We start from the raw sequence: 19947 nt of genomic DNA, 5'->3' as shown, positions 1-19947 counted from the left end.
CCGACCCCATAAGAAATCCAACTGAGATTTATCTGGACGCAGGGGACCACCAGAGGCTGAATGAAATGGGGTGAAGTGATTTCCAAACCTGGACAGAAAAATGAAAACTGATGGGGTCAAGAAATACAGTTGGTTGCTAAAAAGGACCCTAGGTAAAATAAAGGTGAGGAAATATTTATTTAGAAGATAAAAATAATAGAAATTCTTTTGACATGAAAAGAAATGGAGGAGACTGTAATCCTCTGACTGTTATTTAGCTGTTGCGGAGCTCTGAAAATTCATCTACTCCACAAACCCAATGATTTACATTTCTGAACACTTCCCAAATGAAATCTAGCCTGTAAGGTGCACAGCTTGCAGGCAAACAGTTTAACTTGAAGCCTGAATTCAAATGCTTTGTTCAGTGTAACGGACTGCTCTCAAATTTGGTAAAAGTAAATGAGCACTGAAGCTATTCATTGCCTTTAAGGATTAAATGATTAAGAGGCTGGATTGCTATCAAACTGTGAAAGCATACAGTCCTATCATGTATGAGCAGAAGGAAAGATCAAAGACTGAAATCTATTTTGGTCTGTTTTGTTCTTGACCAGAAACTCAACAACATCCAGAACACCAAGGCCCTACAGTCCAGGCCTTCAAAGAAACCCACATTTCCCTCCATCACCTTTTGAAATATGATTTACAAACTTATCTCCAAGAACTTGCTATACCTAGTACATGCTGAAGTCCTTACACCTGCCTCAAAAAACTACCAAAAATGTGGGAAAGCTGCCCTTCTGTAACTGGGTTAACTCTACGCTGTGACAGGGGACAACAAAAGCACTGACCCAGATTGGTGAGCATTTCCCTCACCTCCCACTACTACAGTCCATATGTAAATCCATGCTGCTTCCTTTATACTTCCAGAAACTTTCTCAATTATATTTTCCTATAACTAGTTAAAAATGCTTATAAGTACAACGTATAACCACAGTTATCCTCTAGCAACTCTTCTGTGGTTCTGCATCTTCCACTTGGCCAGTCCTTTCCCAGATTTATTTTCTGACTTCCACAGTTTGAAAATTAATGTTAACCCAATATCAGATAAAATTACAATTTCACCATTGTTATTTTGCAATAGATAGTAATTCGGGTGAGTGTGCAAAGCTGCATTGTGTATAAATGAAAACATTAACCAAACTGGAGGCATACAGTCAGTTAATGCCCTAACAGAGCAGCCTTGGAGTGAGAAACTGCACAGCATTTTTATGTAGCATTTGGGAAAACTGTGCAGCATGGGAGTTTTGAACATTAATACTGCAGCTGTACTAAATCTACTGTGTCAGCCTCTGTCTGCAAGCAAACTAGATTTAAGGAAGTACATTTTCACTGCAGCATTGGAGGCTGAAAAATGGTAAACTTGGTTAAGTTCAAGAGAAACTTACTTAAAAAGAATAGACATGAATTATGCGTACCTGTTAAACAGGCACAGACAAACAGTTCTGTATGTAGACAATTATGTGACTTGTATAACGTTTCAAAACATGAATGAAAGAGTAAAGCATTTTACAATTATATTTTAACATTGTGGCAATTATACAGTGATAGAGAAGAATTACAGTGTCAGGATATAAACAATGAAATATATACGACATTTCCATTGACCACAGTTTCACTGGTTCACGTCCTTTATCTGCTATCACATCCTTCTCTGAACGTACCATAAAAAGTTAGATGGATATCTGAGTGACCCTGGGCAGGATCTGCAGGTATTATTTTGTTGCAGTGCTTTATATTTTTTTTTTTACATTAGCAAGAAAAAGAATGTTCTGTTGCACACCGAAATATACACAAGAAAAATGCCGTTATCACTGTGATGCATTTAAGAAATTTCAACAAATATGCCAACTCTTCTGCAAGCCTTGAACTAGTTTTTCCATAAACACTGAACACAACGCTAGCCTCACTGAAGACCGTGCAGAAGACATTCTGCAGGCTCTTTCTGCCAAGAGGCACAGAGCAATACCCTCTGTACAGAGATGTTGTGTATTGTGCAAGAAGGGATGCCTGACCAGGAAGTCTGGAGAAGTCTGTATGTGCCCTAATCCACACATGCTACCAAAAGCTTTGGGCATCTATTACATTACAGCTGGAGTTCTAACAGTGCTGTAACATGCTAAATTTATCGGTTCATTGACCTATAGCCATCCCCCTTTCCTGATGCTGCTGTTCTCTGTAGCTTTCTTTCCCTTCTCACTGGGAGGAAAGGAATCTTTTGGTGGTCTGCATATACCCAACCATATGTTCCTTGTCCCTGCTCACACAGTTGACATCTCCATTTGGTCTTCTCTTCTACAAAGCTACTGTCAAAATTATAACCATGATAATTCGAAAACAAACAAAAACAAACACCCAAGCAGCGTGGTGTGATGTACTCAGCATCAAAAGGAGAAATAGAGTAGTAGACCAAACTTCTCAGGTTTGAATGCCTGAAGTTACACATCCAGATCCTTATTTACACATATTAGGAAATCTTTTTCGCAGACATGCACAGGTCTCCAAGTTACAAGGGCTTTGTGTATCACTCAAAAAGGAGCCTTTTTACGTATTTACTTATCTGAGTATTTCCTACCTAACTTCAGGCAATCAAGTCCTACAATTTTCACTTAAACCTTGGTGCTTCAGTTGCCATATCAACAAAAATAAGTCTGTTAAGTTGCTAGAGCCCAAATGGCCTTCAGCATTTTGTTTGTACTTTTGATCTGTGAGCACACAGCTGGCTGAAACTGATGGGCAAGACAGTCATTTTCTAGTGAAAACAGGGGAGACAACATCACACTTGGAGTCAAGCAAGCTTACATGCTTAATCATTGTAACTTCTATGTGTAATATGTAATCTTCTGAAATAAGTTATATAAGAGCCTAAGATGGGTAACAGTATTCCTGCACCAGTGTTTCACTTTGTAAGCAGTTCTTGGGTAAGCAGCAAGTTCTCTTGTAAACAGTCTTGCATTAATTCTTTCTATTAAAGGTGAAAAGTGTTGGGTAAGCTAGAACAGAAGGATATTTCTTTAAATTAAGATGATCTTTATCATAAACGGACTCTTATTTGACAGTTTTGAGTGGTATGGGAGTGCTATGATTTAGTTCAGACACTTAAATTCATCTGAAAACTCAGACCATAAGATTTAATGAGTTAGTCTCACCCTAGTCTCAAACTGTATAAATCACAAAATCACCACTCCAAGGAACTGAGTTGGAGGTCTTTGCAAAAAGATGCTAGTGTTGTTTCTCGACATATGTGCAAACATACTGAATTTTTTCTACCTACTCAAAACTGGTTTAAAGTATGCCACTGGAAGAAAAGCGTACATTACAGCAAGATAACAAATGTGACTTGCTTAACAAACAACAGTGTTATCTCATTTGACCAGATACCAAGGAGATGGCACTATCTTTTAACCATATGTTGCAGACAAAGCCCCTGGCAGGTTGAAAGTCAAAGAGCGCGTGCTACCACATATTCAATTATACTATAACTAAACCACTACAAAATAACCATGTAGCCAACTATGATACAAATATGAAATGCACAAGGGAAAAATTCTTCTGTGGAAATTAAGTGTCACATTTGGAAACTTGGAGTAGTCAGCTGTAAGGATCCAAAGGTCATCTCCACATTTTCTCCTCCACTGTGCATCTGACTTCTGTCCCTCCTTTGACTTTACTGAAAATTTGCTAAGTTTGTGCTTACTTTACAAAACAAAAATAATTTTCAAGTTAGAAGTACTCTGATGTTATTCCAGAAACCTTTGCCTTCTGAATTAACATCTGCATCATAATTTTTACAACCAAAACATTTGCACAGTTAAACATAGGGAAGCGTGATGAACAACTGCATAAACCATGCCAGTTTCATCTGCAGCATTCAGTTCAGAAACATGCTGCCTCTTCACCATGCTGCTGAAGTCTATACCTGATTTTGTAGTAACTAGGGGCACATGATAACCATAAGTTCAGCAACAAGTAATTCTGTGTTTTGCATAATTCAGTTACTAATTTTTCACTTTCCATGAGCTGCAGCATTACCATAGCATACTATACTACTAGCCACATGAACACCTGGAAACATGCTCGTTGCTGTTACAGTCAGTCTACAGCTGATTTAAACAAGGGCAAGGATGAGAAAACTACAGGCAGGAGTTTCTGTGTGATACATATCATAAGAAATTATGTAATGAACAACCATAATTGTGTGCATTATATAAACGTCAATATCTCCTCTCCAGCTAAACTACTTTTATCAATGAAATCAGAACACAGTGAGCTATGTGTGGGCATAAGCATACGGATTTCCTAATGGCAAAGCAAGTATTTTTATTTTTTATTTAAAGCTGAGGTAAAGAGGGCCTTCCTTGACCCAACAACCTCATGCAAATAACTTCACGGACAAGGAGTTCCTTGACTCTAATGCGACTACTCACTTATGTATACTAATCACATACTCTCAAAGGATTAAGTCCTAAAAATTACCATAGAGATAGATCAGACTGCTGAAAGCACAGTCAAGTTTCTGCAGCTAACATATCTGAAAATGTTTTACTCACTCTTTGCATATTCAATTTTACCTGTTATTCTGACAAAATTAAGGAAAAGTTGTGCACCTTTGTCTCTCTCTGTAACCCTTCTTGAAAATCATGATAGACATAGTCTCTGTCTCTTAACAAACTCTGGTGGATGTAGAGAGTCTATGGTGATTGCTTTGTAACAGAAAATTGTTAGAGTATCTTGGCCTCTGAGAGCTGGGAAGTCTCTCCTAATGTCACTTTTTACAGTTAACGCTTAGACATCCCATTCTTAGAAAACAAAACTATCAGAGTGTGTTGGCTTCCCAGAGAAGGAAAAATCATTTAGTGTCATATTTTATAATACAGCAGTCATCTCCACTGATTTGCAATATACTTGCAATAAATAGCTTTGAGTTTTAGCTAAACCAAATCAATTGTTTAGGCTGTTGTAGCAGTAACATTTTGCTTGTATGGCATTTAACTAAGAAAGCCATGTTAACGTGTATTAATCTAAACATCAATGCAAAATTATTTCCTGTTGAAACACTGCTATTTCAATCTCTACCCAGACATATAGGAGAGGCGAGAAATAAATGGAGCACAGAAGACACACTGCATCTAGTGATGGTCAATAAGAGTTGGTACAAAACAAGGTGACCATCATTTCTTCAAAATATTGGAGAATATTTCTGAGAGGGAGCAAAAGCGTGTTCTTGAGCTTTCAAAAGGATCCAGTGCTCACTTCTGTTATACCTCTAAACTGGTGAGCAAGGACTCCAGCAGAGCAATTGAACATAGTCTGAGTTTTCTGGAGTAAAGATCAACAAAGTGCTCACCTGCTATCAGATGAGAACCTTCAAAAACACTTCTCAGGATAAATTAAAATTTTTAAGAGAAGCAAAGATGAGAGCAACAGCATCAGGCAAAATATCATGAATAACTTTGAAGTTTTTTCCTTTTTTTTTTTCCACCTGTTTCTTTTTCTTCTTTTAACATATTTGACCACGAAGTCCAAATTTACAACACTCAAAAAGGGAAGGGAAGAAAAAAGACCAAGAAGAAAGAAAACAAAAAAACAAACCACACTAGTGTTCTAGGTTTCTTTTGTGGAAAGCTAGAATATGCAAGAAATTATGCACTGGATATCGATGACAAGGATTTGCTTAGGACATGTCAATGATTTACCAAAATTTAACTCCCAATAACTTTTCTATGAGCCAAAAATCTACATGCTGTTTCTGAGGTTCTCCTTCAGTCTAGTTACTCTGTTTTATGCAAGAAACTTTAAGAAACAAAATACTAAACCATCAGTTAATTAATAATGGCACTTTTTCCTTTATGAGAGAAATTGACTGGCACAAAACAAGTATAAAAGTAACCAATGTGCAATTCCTATTTTACAGCTCTATACAATTACGTTTTAACTCAATAATATAGTTAGCCATTTTACCTTTTTTTCCCCCAAAAAATATCCTTTTACATTTGTAAAATGTCGTACACATAATCTAGTTAATCTTATTACTTGATGAACATGGCTTTACTTGTGGGTAAGACTTCCTAATAAACTAACACATCTGTTAATATAAAAACTTTTTTGTTCAAAAAGAAGTAAAAACATCTTTTATATTGTTAGAAACAGAGATTTTGTATATTGTCACCAAACTAAAAACAGTAAGCAAATATTAACTTTGTGAAGTGCAAAACAAGCTTTATTGACCAGCGAGGTAAATATTGACTGAACTGAAGCAAATATTTAGGTGCTGACGTTAATGGGACGAAACCCATTCAACACGACAAATAAGATTTTGCCTACTATATTCTGTATTTGTATTTATTCCGAAAGTTCTGAAAAGAAATATCTGGAAATCTTCCTACAATGACAACGCTTTTTAAAAACATAACTGTTTTACCTTAGCAACAGATATGCATTCAGAGGGCCAGAATATTTTAACATTGTACAAGATGGAGGTTTAATGAATTGTTTTCAAACAGACAGAATGTGTTAACTCACTCACTAAAGTCTGAGCAGGTAACAGCTCCCAAGACCTCTGTTCAACTGATCTCTAAAAAGGTGAACAGAAAGTTAGTCAATTTTCAGCCACGCTTAAACCAACATTTTTCTTACTTATATAGTGGTAACTAATACCAGAATAGAATTTCTCATATCATTTCAGTTGTACTTAGTTAAATAAAAAAATTCATGGCAGACAATCTTAATAATTCAAAAGAAAAGCAGACTTTTTTCCTCTGTGAGTTAAACACTGTCACCCTATGGGAACATACACAGAGCAGTTACATAAGTACCTACAGGAAGCCATACGTCATCCTGAGGTAGGATCAGCCTCACAAAAACAGCGTTCGCTCCCACTGACAACGTGTCACAAACCCCCCCCCCCCCAAGCCTTTCCCACCATAAACCAACACAGACTAACCTAGATTAATAAGCCAATATAACTTTTAAATATTTCTATCATATGACACGTTAGAACATTCATTTGTCTTTTGAACCTTAAATATGCTAATACCTACCAAGGAAAATGAAGAATAATTAAGGATATGACTGTAAGCAGATACTATAGATCAAATACAAATTAAGCAAATCCCTTCCTAGGAAACCCACACAGAGTAGGGTTTCACTTATATGAGAAGTCATTATTCAATAAAACTATTCACACAAGGTTTCACACATTCAGATTAACACATTAGACAGATTGGAAAAAATAATAATTTTGAAAAACTTCAAAGATTCTATTGAAAATTCTGGCACCTTTAAACACACCCATTAGAGAATACCAATGTCTTACACACAGGATGATCATTATAGTTTGTCTTCTGACCTAAATACCTTTGTAAGCAGCTCTCAAAGCAGCAATTAACGTGCACCTTCTAAAATTCTTGAACTGCTGAATATTTTTTGAGTAATTGTATTTAACAGATCCTTCAATGTCACCACAAGAAAAGACCAGCCCAGATGACAGCTTCTCCACTTCAGTCTAATGACCATGGGAATCGCTCTTTCTTGCGGATAAAGACAGAGGCTGAGCACCCTCCTGTGCAGTGAGCAAAAATTACAACTGCCCTTTGTGGTTCCACTGTCTAGGTTTCATTCAAGGCTCTATCTGTACACAAAACCCAAGACTCTGGGATCTGATTCACCAGTCCTAAAGCAATTATATGACACCATTTCAGTGGAATTACTCTCAGTACAGAATGATTTAACAGAATTCAGCACGTTGCTGTACACAGAGGGCTAGTAAGATTTCTGGAAACCTCAGGGAACAAGATGATGTCACTGCTTTATAAAAAATACCTGGTTTAAATTCCTCATGAGTCTGTTGGAAAAAGCCTACATAATCAAACTTCAACAGTGAAATTCAGATTCCTCTGCAATCACCCAAGTGATGGGTTTTCAAAACTGGTCTGTATTCTGAAGTGCCTTACATAAAGGAATGCAGGAACTGTTTTCCTGTGCTCAAAATTCAAATTGAAGTGAAGGTTGTATAATTGCAGGAGCTAGTTTTTACAGGGATCGAGCACCTGAAGCTCAGGAAGCATTCAAATTGTAAAGGTCATTTGAGCCTCTTGCTAAGATTTTCAAATCCTCCAAACAGTGTAAACTAAATCCCCTTAATTTTGCACATCTTCCATACTCATGTAACATTTTGTGAATAATGAAGACAACCAATAAAGCCTTTGAATATTCAGGACATTCTGCTATTTTACATACTCTAGCAAGGAAACAAATTTTTACCATATCATTAACTACAATTTCTTTTCATGCATCTGAGATCAATTCCTACTAATTTCACCGAAAATGCATGCTGTGCACCATACTTTAAAGGACCGTAGTTCCTTCCACACCTTTTTGAAAAACAGTAATGTTAAAATTTATTAAGTGGAAAAAGAAATGAAGATTAAGATTGTAAGCCCCTAATCTGTTCTAAGAGGGAAGCTTTGCAAAGCTCCATCAGGAATTAGGATGTGAAATACTTTCGTCTAATATTTTTATGCATAAAACTAGGTAACTTTTAGTACAGAGTAACTGTTTAAAAGGTAAGTAGTACGCTGCCAGGGCAGCACCAGCAGAGTTCCACGAGGACCAGCGTTTGTTCCAATACTGTTTCACACATTTATTAACAATGATGGGAAAAGCAAGTATAAGCTGATGAAATCTGCTGATACCATCAATTAAGGAGGTACTACCTGTACCAAGGAGGATGGGAAAGTCTGGGGCTACTTATATCTTTGTGCTTCCAGACTGTCTTCTTTCCCCACCTGAAAACATGCCTGGACAGCGGTTTGTCTCTCTGTGTGAGATTTATAGGCATTCTAGGAGGCGAGTCAAAAATACAGATTGGTAGATTTATAATTAAGCATTACATAACCCAACATATGCAATACCCATGGAAAGAGGATTCAAATTTTATGTTAATAATCTCTGAAGTCTATCTTGTTTTTAAGGAGTGACTAAATCCAGATGTCATTAATAGCATCGTGAAAAGATACCTGTTAAATAACAACATCACTGAAGAGCTACATACCTTCTAATGAGTTGTGAATTGGAGATAAATCAGCAAGTGACCTACATGAGCAAACATTATTGATTAATCATTTGCCATTAATTATTTTCGTACTTCAAGTGCATGTAAGAAAGTTTGAGAACAATTTTGATTTAAAACTACATGCGCGATTTAATGCATTTTATAATTACAAAAAAGGAACAGCTGAACTAGGCTTTCTATATTTATACACTTTCAAAGCATGTACAGAAGGCGTGCATAATTTCCAATCATAAAATACTACTTACAAATAAGATTTATAATTGTTCTTCCTGATTTGAGAATCAAGTTAAAATAAACCACATTGTCCTTCATAATCTAAACACTATGAGAATGACCTACTGAACTAAGAGAACGAACATAAGCATAACACAGGTAGAGCATCATAAAAATATAAGAGTACTGTTACACACTTATAGCATAAGATGGGGATACAGCCATATAATTCTCAGAGTGCTTTCAGAAATCTGCATTGTTGCTGCTCCTGAGAAGTAGATAATAATAATAAGAAGATGATAATTCTCTGCAAATTAAAAGGTCTCCTTAGTTCAGAGGGCCTACAGGAATAGGAGGCTTATTTAGGACTTAAGCATATTTGTCGTAACTAGCCCAAGTTTGGCTTTATTTTGATTCCAACACATCATCTGCAGCCCAAGTGAAATGCAAAAGCTAATCCCTTCTTCCCTCACAGGAGGGCAGAAATTTCCAGTCAAGAAATTCTGGATGCAGATTCATTCGAAGGTCAGCAATAACATCACAAAGGCATGTAAAAGTGCTGCAGGTGCTTCCTTCAAACCTACCTCCAACAGAAAGAGACGTGTCCAGTGTTTTCAGCTGCTTCAGTCCTCAAGTATAAAAGAGGTTTGCTGTGGAATGGCAGGAATTACTAGATAGCAGGCCACTTAGCTCCTCTAAATACTTAGTTTTCCGCGCATGAGATGTGATGTCTAAGTGTCTGTCCCTCCCTCTCCCAGGGTTACTGACCCCACAGCCCAGAAGTATTCCTGTTTTAGTTCTGATTTTCAAAACCGCTCAGGTATCGGGCACCAAGCTTCAACGTGAGCTGCGTACCTAAAATCTTGCAAAAAGTATCTGAGCCAAGGGAAACAGATGCCACTTCTGGATGCAAACTAATTTATTCAGGAGCACATTTTGAAAGAAAACCCTGCATCTATTTAATTCCAAGCTTCTCCTAAGAGCTACGGGCGGCAGTAACAAGGGCAGCATTTTCCTCAGGTCTCCTAGGAGGCGCAACCAATTCCCCCCAGCAGGACTTCCCTGCGGCGAGCACTGCTCACAGCCGAGCAGGGACCGTACCCCAGCGCCCACACGGACGTTCCTTCACTTCCTTCCTTATTATTGCTCCCCCGACCCATTTTAACCGATGCTATCAATAGAAAAAAAAAAACATCAAGAACTGCAGCCCTGCCGCTGAGGGGGGCTCCCCCCCGCCAGCCCCCCATCCCCTCATGGAGCGAAGGCCCGGAGGAGCCGCGGCCGCCCGTTGCCACAGCAACTCCGAGCCTTCCTCCTCCTCCTCCACGTCCCCTCACGGCTCCTCCTCTTCCTCCCCCCGCCGCGCCCTCTCCCGCCCACTCGGCCTCGGCGGCGGCGATGGAGGCGGCGGGCGGCCGCGGCCTGGGCAGCAGCAGCGGCGGCGGCGGGCGGGAGGCACCGCCCGCCCTCTGAGGAGCCGCCGCCCCCTGAGGTACCGCCGCCGGGCCGCGCCTGGGCAGGGGAAGGGCGGGAGAGGGGCCCCCGACGGCGGCGGGTGGGAGGGGGGAGGCGTCTCCGGGGTGGTTCCCCCCCGGTGCCGGGGCTTCTGTGGAGGGTGGTGGGGAGCGGGGGAACCGCGTGGCGCTGCCCCGGCCCTGTCCCGTCCTCCTGGGACCGAGCCGCGGCCTCCAGCCCCGCCCCGAGCGAGTGGGGGCAGCGCCCGGCGTGAGGGGGCTTTAAAGGTGCTGTCAGAGCTAAGTGGGGCTGTATGTGTGCGTGTGGAAACACTGAAATACAGCCCCACAACTTCCCCTCCGAACTACAGCCCCGTAACTTAGTTCCTGCAAGTTTGTCAGGCAGGAGCCTCTGTGACTCGGACAATGGGCTCGCTCGCTTTTTTTTAAAGCACTGTGCTGTCAGGTTTTGCAGAAGCAGGCCCTAGTTTTACTAACCGAAGATTGCTAATTAACGTTGTTTTCCTTTTAAAAACAGTATTCATGGCCCAATCCTGGAGACGAGCTGTTTGTAAAGTTAATACTATTTCCAGTTTATTGGCTTTACTCCTGCATTAAATTACAGAACATGAATTTTGGCTGCGCTGAAGCATGATGTAATCTTTGGCCAACAAAAATATAGTAGCAGCAGCATTTCTAAATGGTAGTAAGAAGTTCTATTGTATAAATTCATGCAACTTACTCATCTGTTATCACCTCAATTTTAGAGGCTAAAGACTCTCAGGTTTGTGCAAATACATTAAGAATTTCTTGCTGTGCAAAATTACCTTTTCATCTTACAAAATAGCAAAACACTGTTGCTTTAACCATTCGATATCCCCAGTGAAACTAAGTGTACATGTATTCTAAGCTGTGGAAAAATTAATTTCAAAGAAGAATCTGGAGGAGTTTAAATTATTGAAAAAGGAGTATAACATAATTCCCAGTATTTTGATGATGCTACTTGATAGTGACGACTACTGCAAAATCCAGCAGCAGAGCATTCTCCAAAATTATTACTATGATACCACACCACCCCAGAGAAGTAGATGGACACTTTCATCAATGCAAAGGCAGACACAGAAGTGAAAAACCGTCTAAGAAGACAGTAGAAGGATGTCAAAGGAAAAAAGAAATCCTCATTTGGGTGGTCTCACCCAGCTCGTTGGCTGCGCTTCTTTTTTTTTGACCTGAACCAGATGGTCCAGACTCTTTCAAATGCTTCTTACAATATAGATTAAACTGGGTTCTGCTTGCTTACCCAGACAGGGTAATCTCTTGTTAATCTTATAATGGCCCTCAATTTTGAATATGCGCTGCCTTTTGACTAGACTTGTCTGAACAAACACCATTTTGTGGATGCATGTAAATGTACTCTTTGCTTCCTTCCCATCATTTGTTCCTTTTTTTGGCCTACTACTGTTACTGACTATTTTTGTGAAATTAGGCAGCACTTCTGAGCTCTCTTCTGTACCAGCTAGTGTTGGTCTCCAATTCAACAGCTTTTGCTGGTCTCATTTGCACCGAAGCAACATCAAATTTTGCCAAGGCAGCCAGGTTCACTGCAGGCTAGAAAATCTGCATGTGAATGAAAGGAAGCCATTTAATATGGCACACAGAAAGTTGCCCCGTGATGATAGGGTGCAAACCCAGCACACCAGCTTTCAGAATGAAGAGAGCCAGTATCTGTTAAGAGAACCTTTACTTTGCTTCATGCAGGCAATCACTCAATACAATTTACTGTATTTTTGTGCTGTTTTTTTTTTTTTTCCCTGCATAGTTGTACTCTTCCTTCAATGATGACTTTTTATTTCCCATTCCAGGAGACAAAGTAGTAAGAATCTGGACCAGAAAAAAATCCCACCATGCAAGCAAACTGCAGTCATCTCCACAACGTCCCAGGGAGTGGTGATGACTCTTCACCTTCTCAAAGCACCCACGCAGCGAGGTCATCAGGAGAAAGCTCATGCCATCATAGCGGAGATGTTCACATACAGCTAAGCACTGCTGCAGGAGAAGGCAGAGAAAATGCGAGTTCCCGGCCTTCGAGGCCAGGTTCCCAAAGTCGCTCACACGGACATGCCCACAATGAAGCAGGGGGGCTTGATGACTCTGCTCCAGACTCAGAGGAACACAGCGGCAGCTCCCTCTCGGAGCTCAGATACCTCCTCCAGTGGCTGCACAAAAGTCTGCCATATATCTTGATTCTGTGTGTCAAATTGATCATGCAGCATATAATTGGTAGAGTATAACAAAACACGGTCTGAGGGAAGAGACCCTCCCCCCAAACAAAGATAAGCCGATAACCATGCCTGAGATATAATTTGATTTATTTTTAGCTATATTTTTATTTGCTTTGTTCATCAGAAATAGAGATTTACTGAACTACATTTCAATGGCTTCTGCTTCCTTTGCTGGCACATATAAAACATGCTTAATTATTCTGACTTGATAGTCTGAGCTATTAATTGAAATCACAAAGAAATACTAGAAATGGCTTTTTTTTATTAAACCCAATTCAGTATGTTTTTTTTTTTTAATTTCTTGTGTATAACTGACCCTTTTTTCCTAATAGGCATTTCTCTTGGAATTGGGCTGCTAACAACTTATATGTATGCAAACAAAAGCATAGTAAATCAGGTTTTTCTAAGAGTAAGTATCACCCTATGCAACAGAATTCTGTAAGTTAACCAAGACCTTTATCCATCGATTCTTGAAAGGAAATGTGAATGGTGATAGCATTATTTGGTAAATAAAACTAAGTGTAATAGGTTTCAAGACAGAAGCAGTCTTGTAAATCTTAATGCTTTTATAAAGTGTAGAACTTCTCAGATTAAAGTTTGCAAAATTCAGAATTTTTCTCCCTTTGACTATTGAAATCACTTCAAGTGATACAAGATTTTTGCAGTTTATGGAAGAACTTAACCATGTTTGGAATCAAATAGCAGTTGATAGTTTAAACTTCCAGCAGTCTCAAAGGAAAATTTGTTGTTCCTTCAGAGTGGGATGGCTTTTGGTGTGTTTTTAGGAAAGACCTTGGTACACATAGAAATTACGTTGAAAACATTAGAATCACTGCTTTACTTTTCCAATGAGTTCTACAGTTTTATCTGACCTAAAATCAGTATGAGTTAGTATGGAAACCTCTAGCAATAACTGTTCAAGTATGATAGACTTAGTGCTTTGGAGACACAGTTAAGACATTCTTACCAAGATAAGGGCTGTAATTTGTCTTAACAATTATCTTACAGGAACGGTGCTCCAAGTTGCAATGTGCTTGGTTACTAGTATACCTAACTGGATCATCTCTCCTCTTGTATTACACCTTTCATTCTCAGTCACTGTACTACAGGTAAGTAGAGGAACATCTCCACTCAGATCATAAATTAATAAAATATTAACTGGAAACACTTTATCTGGGCAACAGTTGTTTTTCTTTAATTGTAGCATTGGTTTCTTTCATTGTAATCTTCATTTCTCCTCTTCCGCTAAACTGAACAAGTGCTGTCCGTAAAAACGTTGTGTTGGAATTTGCAAAATTAGACCACGAACTCAACTTAAAGGCTGTACTATGCCATGGGGGAAGTGGCTGCGTTTGATTCCCAGCTTTGATCGTACCACCTTGCCTTCAGCATACTGAATACGTAGCATTCTGTCACTCTGGGGGGCTTATATCTGCCGTTTATTTTTTACTGTTATTATTCTGTAGCTACAGCCTTGGTTGTAAATCAGTCAAAGACTGTATTGCAAAAATGGAAAAGAAAGCCCATCTCTAGAGGACAAGGTTTGCCATGAAAGAAGGCTCAGAAATGGAGAGATTGCCAGAGATCATAAAGGATCAATTTATAATAAAGAGTTCATTTTCTTAGCAAGTATTTTTCTCCTCTATGTAAACCATTTATTTATTTATTTAAGCATGCTGTGATATCTCTGGTTATGCTTTCCTTTAAACAGCATGCTCCAGTAACTTCTGATACTTTTTTTTTTTGTTGTAGCTTAATCTTTTTAAACCCTACTGTGGATTTTAAGAACTTCTGGGAGGTGCTTTGGATTGTGGGAGTCACAGACTTTATTCTGAAATTCCTCTTCATGGGCTTCAAGTGCTTTATTCTCTTGGTGCCTTCTTTTATGATGTCCTTTAAATCCAAGGTAAGAAAACGATCGATATCCTTATGAGCATCCTTTTATGGTAAAATTAGCTAATTATTAAATTTTACCTAAAGGTAAGTCTTTTAAATTAAAGGTCTGTATATAATCCATCACTACACTGGGCAAGAAAACCCTGTGAATTTCATGTTCTTCCCTTCTTGGTGCTAAGGAAGGTTTACAGTCTGATCTGAAACAGTCGCTTGTATTATTTCATGGGATAAGTGGGTTTATTTCTATTGTAAGTGGTAGGATGAAGAAACCGTTTATTTGCAGCAATGTAAGAATGCGTATACAGGCTGCTAGCATGGACCAGCTGATGTACAGTAAATTTTGTACTTGCTTGTCGGTAACTGACATGGGGAGATTTTAACACCTGTGCGAGTAAATGGCTATTTTTCTCTTTAAAAAAAAGCAGTTTTCCTTTTAATTAGTAATGTTTGTCAGACCAATAAATTTGATTCATAGCTTTTTTTCTCAAACCGATGAAATTTAATGATTTTTATAGAAGCCTGCATTGGTTGGTGGGTATGTATCTTTATCTGCTTCCCAAGGTAAGACATGCAAAAAATAATCTGTTTTATGTTGAAATAGAACATACTAGTACTAGTTTAAAAAAAAAAGAACAAATATAGTTAGCATGCGATAGGACTTTGGAACGGAGTGTTTTTGTAGGTTTTATCTTTTAAAATGTACCAGAACAGTATTTCTTAGGTATGTATGATTTGGAGAAATACTAGCTTATAATCAAGATCTCTGTATCTACAACTACCGATACAACAGCCAAAAATTGTTATTGGAAATTCCATTACACCAATGGTGACCTAAACCGGCTAAATTAAAGAAAGAATCTAGTCAATAATGGTAGATCTTGCCATTTTCCTGTCAAATTAGTCAAAGAGTACTTTATCCGCTGTTATTAGAGCTAACATCTATGATTAGTCAAATACACACGCACACTTAATTGTTAGAAGCATATACATGTGTGTGGACAGTGCTCTGTGAAGGCTACTTGTCTTTTGTAGTTACTATTCAGTAACATCTAGGGCATTATTGAACTCAGTTTACCTGTTCAGTCCAGGTACTTTGTTTCTTTCTCCTCCTGTCCCCACCTTTTTCTTATTACCCTGTTCTATATAAGGGTTATTTATCACAACAGAAGCCTTTTTACACAGGCATGAAATACATTAGAAATGGGTTTCCTCTAATCATTATGTTTGTTAATAAAGAGAGAGGCCTTACTGGTTTTTAATCCTAAATGGTGAAAACTTGTAATGACAAGCTGATCTGTGTCTTAGCTTCCTTTTTCAGGTAACTTTTTAAATGCTTATGAAAGCAAGTTTGATAGCATTCTAGTAGGTAGGTATCCTACAAAGCCACCCTATTTTAGCCTATTAATTTTTCTTCAGTACAGCAATTAATTGTGCTATTGTTGCTTGTACAGTTGTGGTGAGATTTATCATCTGGTCTTCATTCTTCCAGTATTGTCCTTCATATATACTTGCTTCAAGATCTGATGAGGGGAAGTTACTCTAAAGAATGCTAGTACATCTTTTCTATATTATTTTTAAAAGTGTTTGTATTTTACATCTTGAGAGATTCTTTTGCATGTCTTGCTTAGGGCTACTGGTACATGCTGTTAGAAGAACTCTGCCAGTATTACCGTATGTTTGTCCCTATACCAGTTTGGTTCCGTTATCTTATTGGCTATGGGGAGCCTGACAGTGTGCTAGGCTGGACCCTTGGGATATTGCTGGGCCTTCTCTACCTCATCCTAAAGGTACGTAAGACTTACAGTCCTCTTAAACTACTTTGCAGTAATTGTCACTGGAGGGGTAGAGGCATATAAGCTAACACATTTCTGAACCTTTCAGCGTTTGAACTAACTTGCAAGTTGATGCTTCGGTTTAACCGATACAACCTTCCAAAACTGATAGCACCCCGAGCCACTTTTCCTAAATCTTCTTGTCTATTTCTGCACCTGTTCTGGGAGACTGGGGTTGTATATCAAAGAACACTGTTACTATAGGACCCTTCTCAAATCAGACATTGATCAGACTGGCATCAGAAACTGAGAGAAAGAGAGCTTGAAAAATAAAGATGAAATTTATGGCTAAAAAATGTCAGCATTTTCCAAGGAAGGAGATTCTCTCTGCTAGAATTCCCCTGTGATGCTAAACAAGTTAGAGAAGTGTTTAAAATGCCTGTCTACTTTGCTAAAGAGCTCATCTGCCCCACGTGTAACCAATCTCAGTACAAGTTCTACTTTGAACATGAAAAACACTTTATAATACTATAGTGCCTTAATTACAAGTCTAAAGACTACTGTGTATATAATAATAATGCCGGTATATAATGCTGGTATACTTGCAATTGAGTGCTTCATTTCATAACCTTAATGATATTTTTCTTGCAAAGAACAGCCACCTATTGGTGAAAAAGAACTTCAGGATAAATTCTGAGTTTGGCTACACATGAAGCAACTAAAAATAGGGTTGGTCTGAACTATTGCTTTGCTTATGTTCCTGCCAACATCAGATTACAGTGACACTTCTGCTATTGGGATTTGCATGGAAACTTGGAAGCTTTCTTTAACTCACAGAGAAAGACTTTCAACATAACTCGGGTTTTCCTTCCCGTTTCAGCTTTTGAGTTTTTTTGGACAATTGAGAAACTTCAAACAGGTTTTACGGATATTTTGTACACGACCAGTGAGTATTGAATGCTCTTATAACAAAACAGTAGATCTGATTTAAATGAAAAGGCTTCTTTTTGAAATATCTCATTCATATATTAATTTGTAAAGTTCTAGAAGTAGACAAATGCATTTTTAAAGTAATCCCTCTACACATACTCCTCCATTTCACCGTCTGAGTTTCCTGACTATGTAATTATGGGCTAACTTGAACCAAAGAAAACTAAACCATCAATATTTTGCATGTCTCTTCAGATAAAACTATGTGAAATAACCTATCCTTGTTTTCCTAATTTTTAACTGGAATAAATATTGGTTGGATATAGGTAAAGCTTTATGCAGAAACATCAGTGAAAAATGAAGCTTGTCAAAATAACTGACATGCAAGTAATATCTGCTAGAGTTTTAAAAGTTTCTCAATAATCTTCCTCTATAGTAACAGGTATAGTTATTTACTATCTGCTATTTATGAAGTAAAATATATAGAAGACTTTAGAGCACAGTATCACTGAACTACAACAATACTAAAGCACTTCAGATTTTTTTAAGTGCTGTCTTGATCAAATTTAAGATGAAATTTCAAGTGTTTTGCTTGGAGGTCACTTAAAACTGCTACAGATTTTTCCTACAGCTATTATCAGGGGAAGATATTAACTGCACATTATGGTAGGGGAGACGGTATAAGCTATAGTTCCTAAAACAACTGTTGAAAAATCTAGCAAGGTTTTAGATTAGGGATTGGACATTTCTCCTGCCATGTATCTCCTGACATATCCTTATTCCCAATTCCTTTCTGTCATTTTCTTTTCCCCCTTTGAAACTATCATCTGCTGAAAAAAAATCTTGTTTTACAGCACTATGGGGTGATGGCTAGCAAGAGACAGTGTTCTGAATCAGATGATATTTGTGCTATCTGTCAAGCTGAATTTCAGAAGCCTATTCTGCTTATCTGTCAGGTAATACACATAATCAGAATTATTTTTGCAAACGTTTTTAAAAAATGGTTTACAACATAGATTAGCAAGTGTCTGTCTTCTGATTATCTTTAGAAATGAGGCAATGCAAATAATAGACCTTCTTATAAGTGGAAGAGCTTAGAAGCTCTAAGTTGTCATTCTTTTCATTACAGCACACATTTTGTGAAGAATGCATCTCTTTATGGTTTAATAGAGAAAAAACGTGTCCACTCTGCAGAACTGTTATTTCAGACCATGTTAACAAGTGGAAGGATGGAGCTACATCTATGCATCTACAGATTTTCTAAAGCATGTTAAAACTTGTTTTACGGTTCATTTGTACAAGCTAAGGTCTTCCAGCTTACTGCAGGTGAAAGTGTAGGTGACAGGGAACGAGTTTCTGAATTCTAGATATCTAGGATTTTATGCTTCTATGAAATATCCCAATATTTAAAACAGTGCAGGAAATGTTAATTTGCCTTCTTAAGTACAGAAAATAAGTTTTCAGAATGGAAGGAGAAAAGCCAGCATTGCTTCTCTCATGATTCTTCCAGGAAACAATCAAATCCTTAAAAAATGCTGCATTGCTGCTTGCAGCTGCTTCTTCGTTCAACATTTTATTTAAAAGTTTAAATAGTGTTCCAGACTGTGCTAAATTTTATTTATCCTTTTAACATTACTGAAACCAAAAACCTAGATTATGAGCAAATTTTACACTCTGGATTACAGTGGGAGTTAAAGCTATGCATCACACTTGACATTAAAGATCCTTTAATGCTAGCTCAACAGATCAGAGAAATTAACTTCTTATTCATGCACCTAAAACAGCAACTATTTCTCACTCTACCTGGAGATAGGACACAAGAATAAGATGTTTCCCCTTTAGGTTCTTGCAGATTTCTAATTGATCTTAAGCTTAATACATAAATTGATCACTGATATTAGTTTTTTACTTGGCGTTTTATGAGGTTGGTATTTTTAAAACAGATCTTTAATACTATATTTTCTTGTCACATCAGGAACCAGATTTTCATACAGGGGAGAATCTATTTTATATTATATATGCAATTTGTGGTATACGTAAAAATCAGAGAATAAATGCATTTAAATCATTTGTTTGGTGCACATTGAATAAAAAAACAAGTTTCATTACTGTTTCAGTATTAACTTACATGTAAGTACTTAGTAACAGCTCACTGCTAGGCATACCTTGCTGGTTAAACTAATGTCTTATGAAAAACAAAAGCCCAAATGCTCCAACTTATTCATGACTAGTCTTTATTGTGATTATAGATCTAACTTACCTATCTTACTTCCTTTTTTTTTTTCTGCTTG

At 38.0% G+C, this 19947-nt stretch overlaps 1 protein-coding gene and 1 long non-coding RNA gene across 22 annotated transcripts in view; one reads left to right on the top strand and one right to left on the bottom strand.

The window, feature by feature from the left end:
• LOC121057743 overlaps positions 1-10680 on the bottom strand; it is a 29292-nt gene extending 18612 nt beyond the window's left edge. For 4 of the 20 annotated variants that reach the window (XR_005813932.1, XR_005813928.1, XR_005813929.1 and 1 more), the window contains exons 1-3: positions 9907-10595; positions 9089-9129; positions 6563-6610 (exon numbers count right to left, since the gene is read on the bottom strand). This is a non-coding gene — a long non-coding RNA (uncharacterized LOC121057743). Of the gene's footprint in view, positions 1-6558; positions 6611-9088; positions 9130-9906 lie in introns of all 20 variants that reach the window. The other 16 variants (XR_005813931.1, XR_005813919.1, XR_005813925.1 and 13 more) reach the window with 13 other exon arrangements.
• Positions 10681-10701: 21 nt separating this feature from the next.
• On the top strand, positions 10702-19721 carry RNFT1 (ring finger protein, transmembrane 1). Of its 2 annotated transcripts, none has more exons than XM_040532326.1 (9): positions 10702-10814; positions 12639-13056; positions 13391-13467; positions 14067-14167; positions 14811-14964; positions 16583-16741; positions 17607-17672; positions 18511-18612; positions 18786-19721. In XM_040532326.1, the coding sequence occupies exons 2-9, from the start codon at positions 12681-12683 to the stop codon at positions 18918-18920; spliced, it is 1170 nt and encodes a 389-aa protein (XP_040388260.1). In that variant the 5' UTR covers positions 10702-10814; positions 12639-12680; the 3' UTR covers positions 18921-19721. The 2 variants fall into 2 exon arrangements, with proteins under 2 accessions (XP_040388260.1, XP_040388261.1); XM_040532327.1 differs by having other exon boundaries at positions 10710-10814; positions 12639-13002.
• The last annotated feature ends 226 nt before the right edge of the window (positions 19722-19947 follow it).

This window comes from Cygnus olor, chromosome 20 (genome assembly GCF_009769625.2).
Source record: "Cygnus olor isolate bCygOlo1 chromosome 20, bCygOlo1.pri.v2, whole genome shotgun sequence".
In the NCBI taxonomy this organism is placed as follows: domain Eukaryota; kingdom Metazoa; phylum Chordata; class Aves; order Anseriformes; family Anatidae; genus Cygnus; species Cygnus olor.
Note: the sequence above shows the minus strand (reverse complement) of the source record. Positions and strands in the feature narration are given on the sequence as shown.

Bases quoted from the DNA above. Each gene is read 5' to 3' on its own strand.
- RNFT1 (XM_040532326.1), top strand. From the start codon at position 12,681: ATGCAAGCAAACTGCAGTCATCTCCACAACGTCCCAGGGAGTGGTGAT. The intron at 13,057-13,390 runs GTAGAGTATAAC...TTTTCCTAATAG, and splicing joins GATCATGCAGCATATAATTG to GCATTTCTCTTGGAATTGGG. The intron at 14,168-14,810 runs GTAAGTAGAGGA...TTTTTGTTGTAG, and splicing joins TCTCAGTCACTGTACTACAG to CTTAATCTTTTTAAACCCTA.